We start from the raw sequence: 10035 nt of genomic DNA on the forward strand, positions 1-10035 counted from the left end.
TTTCCCTCCATTATGTGATGGGGAGTAAAATCTTCTGGGTGCTGACCACGTCACCGAGCTTCTGCTTTATCTTCACAAAGAGACGCTTGAACTCCAAACCGTCGCCCTGAAAAGGCAAAGACACTTCAGCATTTCTGAGCAACAGCAAATAGGAACTCCCATAAAGAGGTGCAATAATAATAATTCATAGATGTTAAATATCAGTTTCCTGAATTTCTATTGCTGCTTCTGCACCTTCTCTTTATTTTTTTTGGGAGTTTTTAAGCCCATTTGGCATTGCATGTTTAAGGTCAGAAGCATGAATTCAACCGGACGCGTAACGTAAGCAGCGCGGCTTACGGGCGTGTTTTTAAAAGCGTGCATCAACACCAGACGCTGCAAAGCGTGCTCCACAGCTGCGCGTTTCTGCACAGAGAAGAACTGTCGCCACATGGAAAGAGCACCAAGTAGAAGGTGCACCTTGGCCTCGCTAGTTGACGAGGTGCGGCGAGAGGAAAGGCAAAGTGCTCAGCAAAAAACGGGAGCATTCCATCAATCCGCCGTGTCAACAGCAAGGGGACTTCTACCACCTTGTGGCCGAACTGAACTATTTGGGATAGTTTCAGAAGTGAACTTTGACACAAGATGCTGCATTCTCGTAACCTGACTCCGCCAGATGTATTTCGTTCTGCCTATCTTCACTCACATACATCTGGGACCTCTCCATAGGAATTGCCTTTATTGAAGGCTGGGCCTTATCAAAACTCCTTGCATATGATTGGATAAGCCACTTGTCTGTCATCTTTATCGACGTGCTATTTCAACCACTCACACCGAAGCTAACCCGTGACGCTGTGAGAGCGACGCAGGAAAAAACAAAACTTTTTTTTTTAATGTGTTTGCGGCTCTATTGGCACGCGTTTTATTGACAGTGAGCTGACAGGAAGGGGGGGGGGGGGGGGGGGGGGGAGAGACAGGCGGCAAAGCGCCGCGGGTCGGAGTCGATCCCGGGCCGACCGCGTCGAGGACTAAAGGCCTCCTAATATGGTTTGCTCTAACCGCTAACCGCTCCGGGGCGCGTCCGCGCCCGCCGTGGAAGCGCCCCGGAAAACAAAACTTGCCAAATCCGGTCGGGAGAAGGGCGAAAACATTGTTTCCACCAACAAAAGCCTTCAGAGGCGTTCTCAGATGTTCTTTTAATGAAACAATATTAGGTAGATTGGACAACACGGAAGAAATAGCAGCATCAATGTTAACGCTTGATTCCTGGATGCGAGCCGCCATTGCTATCTGAATCAAAACAGTCTCACGGTCGCGTCTCCACTACGTCACATCTATGAAACTCCAGCCCTGCGTCCTGATTGGCCAGACCATAAAATTGGTTGAAGAAATCACTTTCAATGGGCAATGTCCCAGATGGATGTGAGTGAAGCTAGGCGGAGCTACATACATCTGGCGGAGTCAGGTTAGCATTCCCGTTCATTCCCTGCCAAACAGGAGCGTATACGTGTCTCAAATTAGAGCTTAAAAAGCACGTTGTACAGCACGCGCCTATCATGCTTCTCGCGTAAATTTATTGACCGATTAAAATGAAAAGCTAACCTAAGCGTAGGAGGCTTGGTGTGTTTCCTCCTTTAGAAGAATTCAACCTGAATGCTTTTTCACGTCGTGATCCCAACAGTCAGGCACCAGTCTGAACGGCAGCAACTCACCTTAGAAAGTCTGAAATCCAGCAACACTCGCTGATTCATCTCACGCAAAAAGACTTTGAAGATCAGCTTGCTGTTCCGTTTGTCCAGTGTGGTCACGGTAACCTGAAGGAGGAGGGAGAACTTCATTAAGGCGAATACCCGGCATGGTGCGGCTCCAGTTAGAGGAGGAAGGAACATTTTGGGCTCGGCAGGTTTACCTGCTGGGTGCAGGTGAGTTTAAAAGCAAGCGCCATGCCGTCACAGACGTCTTTCAGGGCGGATAAGGACGCGTCGGCGTTGACGTTGGTGAAGAAGCGGGTCATTCTCCGGACCAATCTTTGCCACGGTGACTGTTACAGAGAGAAAGACAAAGTTCGAGCATTTAAAATAAGAGTTACCGATTCCTGCACGTCCCACACACTCAGTAGTGAGCTTGTGGATTACCTGGCTGGCTCCCGGCGTGCACAGCAGCTGACTGCCCAGCAACATGTGCTCAGGTTTAGTCGGCTGGGAGAAGCTGACTTGTCCTTCGGTCGGACCGATTACCAACATGGCTTCCCATCTGTCTGCAGCAAAATCGGGCTGGGAACTGGAGAACTGCATCCTGTCATCACTACAGAGCAAGATCACAACATTTAGATTTTACACTAAACTGCATGAAGGCATCTTTTAGAAGCAAGATTTTTAACCTGTTTGTCCGCGTAAGGTCCAAACCCGTTCGAAGAACTTTGTTTGATCCTGATTTCTGACAACCTACAGAGATCAACAGGCAGAAATCAGCCTCGGCAATATTAACCCGTGAAGATACATGATTGATTAAAATATAATCTGAAAGCATGAAAGGTGTTGGAGAAACTAAAGATTAAAAACATTTAACAAATCTAAACTAAAAAGTTAAACGTGCTTTAAATATATAAAAAATTGGCCTTTTGTGAAACAACAAAAATACAACACAAGGAATATTATTTGATCTTTGTGAAAAATGATGCTAAACTAATCCTACATGAAGACTGAAAGGTAAAAGCAAGCCTGCCTTGAGTAAACCAGCGGTCCTTCTGTAGATCTGCGATTGTGATTCTTGCGTCGGGAAACGGCAGTAGCAATTTGGACAGCAAACCTGAGAAAAATCGATGAAAGAATAAATAAAAATAAGAATTGTTTTTGTCTAGTAATCAGAACTGTATACAGAAAAAACGTCACCACAGTCCCTCTCTTGTCACTGAAAGGCCAAAAAAATCAATAAAAAGCAAAAATAAAATCTGATTCATGCAAACATTTCCAAAGAAACCGTCTTTCGTTATGAGCAAACAGAAGCGGCTACCTTTCAGGAGTGAAAATAACACAAACTTTTTAGACAAAGTGTAATTTCTAACCACAATATGGGTCACATATCTGCTAGTAAGTGTAGTCTGAGTCTTACTGAGAGGCACGGGCTGTATTTTCTTCCAGGGAGGTAGGTAGGTTTTCTTTTGGAGCCAGTCTGAGTACTCCTGGCAGCTCTCGGTGGGCTGGTCCCACGGCAGCTCTGATGCAGCAAAACAAGGGGAGAGACAGATCACCTGCAGATCACTTATACCTCAAATGGTGGCAATCATCAAAAGGCAGAAATGTAGTTTTATAATGAATAGAAAAAAAGGCCATAAAATATATGACGCAGTATAACAAACCCAGGCTAACACTGAATTTATTTTCCCTTAAGACATTTTTATCATATTCAATTTTGTTATCACCACCAAAATGAATAGTTTCCAGAACACCATCTAATTAATATTTTACTAGTTCTGTGAAGCTGCAAAATCCATCCAATCCCTTTAGTGTCACATAAATGAAGAAGAGAAGCGCTCATAGATTTAAAGTCAATAACCATGTCACAAATAACTGATAGACAACTTTGAAGGGCTAAATGTATACAAGACTTGAGGAATCAGGCATCTTCCAAACACCGGACGTCCTGGGGAAAGGTTTCTGTGGTCCAAACGCGCCATTTGTGTCTTACCTCCCGCCAGCATGGCAGTCAGAACTATCCCACAGGCCCAGATATCTGCAGGCTGAGCTCTGTACTCCTGCTGGCTGAGCAGCTCTGGAGCGACGTAGGGGAGCGTTCCACAGAGGCGATTCAGCAGACGCTCCCGCCCTTTGAAACGGAACATGGTGGCCAGGCCGAAATCCGTCAGCTTCAGGTTGTCTTGAGAGGAAAGAACACGTCACAATTGGTAATATCGATACATTTAAAGCATGAGTTACACACATTTAATTTTCTCACCTTTGTCATCCAGCAGAATATTCTCTGGCTTTATGTCTCTATGAGTGATGCCAAGGTTGTGAAGGTACTCCTGCGAAAGAGCAAGCGAGAAAATACGAAGGAAAAGAAACAAAGTTTGAACCAGATGTGGCTTTTTACACCAGGAGTGTCAAACTCATTTCTATATTGGTCCACCTTGGCATCATGAAGTCATTCAAAGCGGTGGTTGCACCTTTATAGATGATACTTTTGATCTCATAATTTCATTCTAGTTCACACAAAAATGTAGAAAATACATAAATAATTCACAGTAACATAAAAGTAGCACCCTTAGGCCCAGTTGATACAGTTTGTCTGCAAAAATAAGTTGATATTGGGTTGAGTTACACTTTAAACTCATGCTTCTGCATCACTTTTCCTCTTTTTGGACATTTCTGGGTTGTTTTAATGTGTTGTGGGAAAACTGACATCTAGTGGCAGGATGCTGTTACTACACAGTTAAAAAATAATCAACATTCGCTACAGGAGACACTGTTTTGTCCACTTTAAAAGGACATATGCCTCTACTTTATGACATGATAAGCCTTTTTTGGCTTGAGAGCTGGGAAAATTGCCTTGAGTTTGACATTTTTTACACAATCTGAATTAACTCACCACAGCGGCTATTAGCTGCTGGAAGAACCGATGAGCGTCCTTCTCTGGCATCCCCACATCAGGCTCTAAAAAAACAGAAGAAGCCCCAGGGGACAGAAAGGTTTAAACAAAGTGTTTAAAAATTATATGCAAGTGCCACAACACAGAAGAGTTTATTTACAGCGTGTTTTTACCCTGCATTGAGCTTTCATATTTAGTCGTGTTACATTCATAAACCTGAATGCAATTCATTTGGATTTTATGTGAAAGAAGAACACAAAGTAAAAAAAAAAAATTGTGATAGGAAAAGTACACATAATTGGAATTTATAATTATTTAAATTCTTTTAAAATAAAATCCTAAAGTTTAGCATGAGTTTGTATGAGCCAGGTCAGGAACAAATCTTCAAATTCAGCAGGGAGTTTATTCCAAAGTCTAGGAGGTGCCACAAAAAAAAAAATAATTAAAATAAAAAATAAAAAAATGATCGATCGCCCCACTGTTTTTATTTAGACCTGGGCTCTTCCAACAATAAGAGCTTTAAAAAGAAGCATTAACATTTTAAGATCAACCCTAGACTGAATGGGGAGCTAGCGAAGGGATTTAAGTGTTGGTGTGAGGTGGTCATGTTTTTCTCCATATGTCAATGAGAAACACTGTGTAAAACAGCAGGGATGTAAATACTTTTTGAGTTTATTGGGAGCAGTGATTGGTTAAAGTTTAACGATTACTGGGGGGAAGGATCTGAGGTAATGCTCCTTTGTGCATTTAGGATGCAGGTGTTCACCAGCTCTGCAACAACCCCATGCATGAGGTGGGAGACACTGCCCAGCAGTTATGTTTTTTTTTTTTTTTTTTTGTTCACCATTGTCCCTTTTTCTCCCAGCATCTGCACTTTACTCTGAGTCAAGTGAATAAAATCCCATGAAACGGCACTCAAACGTCACCAGATTTGTAAATAAGAGTCTGCCTGAGTCTGATTTATTTTATATATAAATCTAGTTTTTTTCTTTGGAGGTCTGAGATGTTTGTTAGAAAACATTTGTGGACAATCAGCATCACAAAGACAAAGGAACACATCAGACAAGCCAGAGGTGCAGTTATGTGAAAGTTTAAAACAGGGTTAGGTTATTAAACAATATCCCAGGCTTCAAACCTCTCACAGAGCTCTGCTCAATCAATTATCGAAAATAGAACAAGTCTGGCACGCACAGAACCTACAGACACACCGCCTTCAAGCTAAACTGACAAGGCAGTAGGGTTGCCAAAAGTGTCGACACGCTGAAAGTCATCAATACTTAAACTCTGTATCCGGATACAATACTAATTTGGCATGGTATCGATAATAAATGTTTTGCAAACGGAGAAGGAAAACCAAAAGATCTCGACAAGCCTGAGAGCAAACAGCTTTAAAGTGGTAACAACGAAGTCAGGCAGCACAAGGACCGGCACCCTGGTTAGTAAATTAAAGTTACATTCATAGTTTATTACATTAAACGTATCACTGATGTTAGTGCCACCGGTGATCCATATTAATGTTGTGTGATTAGCTGTGGCTAGCATGCTACTAGGCATGTGTTATATTTGGATTATTTATTTAGCATTTATTTGCACTTAATTAACTAGCATCTGTGATTCTGTTGAGAAAGCATGTTCCATGCTGAGCTTTTCATGTTAATAAAATATTTTTTATGCCTTTGAATTATTGTCTTTTCATCCCGCAATCAGCCAATTATTTTATGTTGTGGTTTCGAACAGCTATAAGCAGGAAAAATAAAGGATTTTCAAGCAAGAAGCAGAAACAGACCCACAGCAACTCTGAGTTGGGGAAAGAGCTTTAGTCTGTCGCCTTCTCCAAATTGTCTACCTGTCTCCGAGCATGAAAGAGAACAATGTTCACTAAAGCCAATTACACGTCCTGTTTGCAGTTTGCCACAGATCGTGTGCGGAGATGCAGAAAAGATGTGTTAGAAGGTGCTCCGGTCAGACGAGAGCAGAACTGAATGCTAAGTATAGTGAAAAGCACTCCAATTCTAAAAACCCCCACCAATCCAGGGCTGTGAAACAAGGTGGTGGAGACATAATTCTGTGGAGATGCTGCTTCAGCAGCATCTCCACAGAATTATGGGTTAACAGATAGAGTTAATCCAGAGCGATCCTGGAGTAAAACCTGTCAGAGACTGCAGAAGACTTGAGGAGGTTCAGCTTCTAGCAGAACAATGTTATCCTAAACAGCTGCAGCAGCAGGAATAAAATGGTTCAGATCAAATCACATTCATAAGTAACTGAGAAGATTATGCTTTTCACGCAGTCTGAGTGTGTTTGGGCTATTTCGGCAAAGAAGAACGGACAGAAAACTCGACATGTTGAACGCTGGTAGAGACAAAGCTCAAAAAGCATGAAGCTGTAACGGCACAACCGGCGGCTCAGGGAAGCTAAATAATAGAAACGGGACAAATGTTGAAAGCCAGAATTTCATGTAATATTAATTATCCCTTTACCTCATGATTATGAACTATGTCGTGTCTGCTAAAATCCGGAGACAATACGTTAAAGGTCGTGCTTGAAATGGGACAAAAGGTGAAACATTCAAGGTAGAGATGTATTTTTGTAAGGGGATGCTGATGAAGAATTTCTACTGAGAATAAATGGCCATGGCACGAAAACGCTCCGCAACAACTTGCACTGGAAGTCCAATTCCTTGATGGCGCCCAACAATCGTGGTGGAATAAAGGCGACAGCGAGAGGGCATGTGGCGCGTTACCGATACGGTCGAACAGCTCTCCTCCGGTGCAGTACTCCAGAAAAAGGTAAACGGTCGGCCCTTCTTTCCGATGACCGAAGAACTTCACGATGTTGGGGTGGGTGAGCATCTAGCGGAGAATAAGCGTTAAAATGTGCGCATTGTGAGGCTTAAGGTGCAAAGTAACCCGCCTACCTTATGGATGCAGACCTCCTTTTTGACATTGTCGGCACACTCTTTACCCTGAGAGGTGTCGATCACCTTCACGGCCACCGCCTCCTCGGTCTGCCTGTTCACCAACAACCTCACTCTGACGCAGGCAGAACAGAAACAAACCCCGGGTTACATTATGACGCACACTCAGCTCCGTTAGGTTTATCTATAGGGCGCCAATTAGGGCTGGGCAACATATTGAGATTAACAAACTAAAAACATTAAAAGAGATAAGATTAGATGAGACTATAGCGTTTATATCGAGGTGGTCTATGTTGCTTTAGAATGATATTTTTATGTATTCCAGTAGATTATTATTCAGCAGTTTCTCATATTCATCTACAGCTGTTTGTTAAAAAAAAACTCTGCTTGTGAGACATTTGGGATAAAGCTTTGATTCAAAGATGCCTTTTTATAGTTATTTTAAGAAAAGAAAAACATACTGAGATAAATATATTGTGTATTGACATTCAGTCTAAAAATATTGAGAAATTTTGATCCATATCGCCAATTCACAACATGTCATCTCAAACCAGAAAAAGATTAACTAAAAAAACAAAAACAAAACAACAACTAAACATCGATTCTGAAGCTTTAGACGTTTCGCTTCCCATCCAGGAGACTTTCTCAATTCAAAATGTCTGGACTAGTGTGGAGCTCCAAGCTTTGTAGACCTGTCGGCGAGGCCTCGTTGGAGCTTAGAGTTTCACTTACATACCTACATCAGAAGCAGTACAAACAGTGAGGAAATGTCTACAACAAGATGATAACCTGAACAACAGGACTAATTTAACTCAGACCACATCTGTACCCTACTGGACCTTTGTCTTTCCACAACCTACTTCAAGATCAATGATCACTTTTACAGACAGAAGCATGGCGGTGCTATGGGATCTCCAGGATCACCGATTGTGGCCAATCTTTACATGGAAGAAATGGAAAAGAGAGCCTCGGAATCTTTCAGAGGAACACCCTCCAAACCGCAGGTTCAGAGATGTAGACGAGACGAGGGTCAAGTTCCAGGCAAAAGAAGTAGAAGCTTTGATAATATAGACACAAATGTTTATAACAGAAATGTATTGGTAAGGGAATTGTTCTTTTTTTTTTTCTTTTTCTTTTTTACAATATTACTCTATAAAGAACGACCCTGTGCCACTGATTATTGTAAGCATAGAGCTCCACAGTGGACATGACATCTGTTGGGGCCAGGCCTCACTGGGACGCCACTGATGAGAACGATCCAAGTGAAATGTGTTGCCTTTTTCATATACGGCTTTCTAAGCTGGGTGCAAATGATTTGCGAAGCATGCACAAGTGTTGCCTGTGAGTTCTGTTGCATTTTTCTAGTGGACAAATATGCCCAATACATCGTCTGACGGCTACAGCAAATAGATTTATATTGTATTATTATCTTACTCTCCGTAGGCTCCTTCTCCTAGAACCTGAACGACGTCCCAGTCCTTTACGAAAGGCACCGCCATGCTGCACAAAAAAAGACAGAAACTAAATCTGAATCACCCTGGAACAAAGTTTAATAGCATATATCCAAACACGTCTGTATCACATATGATGGACAACAGCTGTCTGGACGTGCTGCTGGGAATAACGCTGCACAGCTAAATGTCACAACACACACTAACTAATGAGTGTTTATCGCATCGTACCTGCACAGCTTTGCTCTACAGCCGCGGGGTCCGGACGAAGCGATTTGCGAAAGGCTAAAAGAGCTCCGTCACGCATCTGAGGCAGACCCTTCCTCGCGAGCATTTGGCGCCTTGCTGTTTCACACACACAGGAGGCAACTTCCGGTAGGCTTCGTCATTTCCGCCAGACCAAAACTGGTTCCGTGCGCTGCAATGTCGCCCTCTGCAGCAATAAAACAAATTAGATTAAATTAAAAAAAGCATTATTTTAAAATCTTCAGATCGTATACAATCTCTGACAAAAATATGGCAGTCAGTTGTATTGCTGCAAAAAAAATAAAAAAAAAAATAAATAAAATAAAATAAAAAAAAATTATAAAATAGAAATTTTATGTTAAGATCAATTAGAATAATACTACTAATAATAAAAAAACTTGATAAAATGTCTTAAAGAAAAAAATAAAGAAACAAGAAACACATTTTAACTAAAAACGTTGAAAAGGATAAGTCTTTACAACATACACGAGGGAAAAAGTAATAACCACTTTAGGGGGAAATGTTAAATAAATAAATAAAATTATAGCAAAGAATTTACCTTTTCTTCAGATTTTATATTTCTGCTCTTGTTGTTTTAATTACTTCACTTTACAATGACACAATTACCCAAACTCAAGAACTGTAATGTAACGAGGTAATCAAACAAAATACCAAATAAAACTCAAATATATGCAGAAAACATGCCACCCTGTGATCTTAAATACATTCAAGAAATTGTTATGAGTAATTTGAGTCTTTTAAAATGTGGAGATTAGATAAACTAAATTCTAAAGTAAAATGGAGTCACTTTGCCTGGGGATTTTGAGCCCAGTTTAATAAATTAATATTGTTGTT

General features: G+C 41.4%; 1 protein-coding gene across 1 annotated transcript; it reads right to left on the reverse strand.

Moving 5' to 3' along the window:
* Nucleotides 1–2: 2 nt before the first annotated feature.
* chek1 (checkpoint kinase 1) lies at nt 3–9311 on the reverse strand. Its single transcript, XM_012855249.3, has 14 exons — nt 9166–9311; nt 8918–8983; nt 7484–7598; nt 7310–7418; nt 4567–4631; nt 3934–4003; nt 3667–3855; nt 3091–3195; nt 2704–2787; nt 2360–2423; nt 2115–2283; nt 1889–2020; nt 1692–1793; nt 3–106 (listed from the first exon to the last, which is right to left on the reverse strand). Exons 2-14 carry the CDS (start codon nt 8980–8982, stop codon nt 11–13), a joined length of 1365 nt encoding a protein of 454 aa, XP_012710703.1. The 5' UTR covers nt 8983; nt 9166–9311; the 3' UTR covers nt 3–10.
* Nucleotides 9312–10035: the final 724 nt, after the last annotated feature.

This window comes from Fundulus heteroclitus, chromosome 11 (genome assembly GCF_011125445.2).
Source record: "Fundulus heteroclitus isolate FHET01 chromosome 11, MU-UCD_Fhet_4.1, whole genome shotgun sequence".
NCBI lineage: Eukaryota > Metazoa > Chordata > Actinopteri > Cyprinodontiformes > Fundulidae > Fundulus > Fundulus heteroclitus.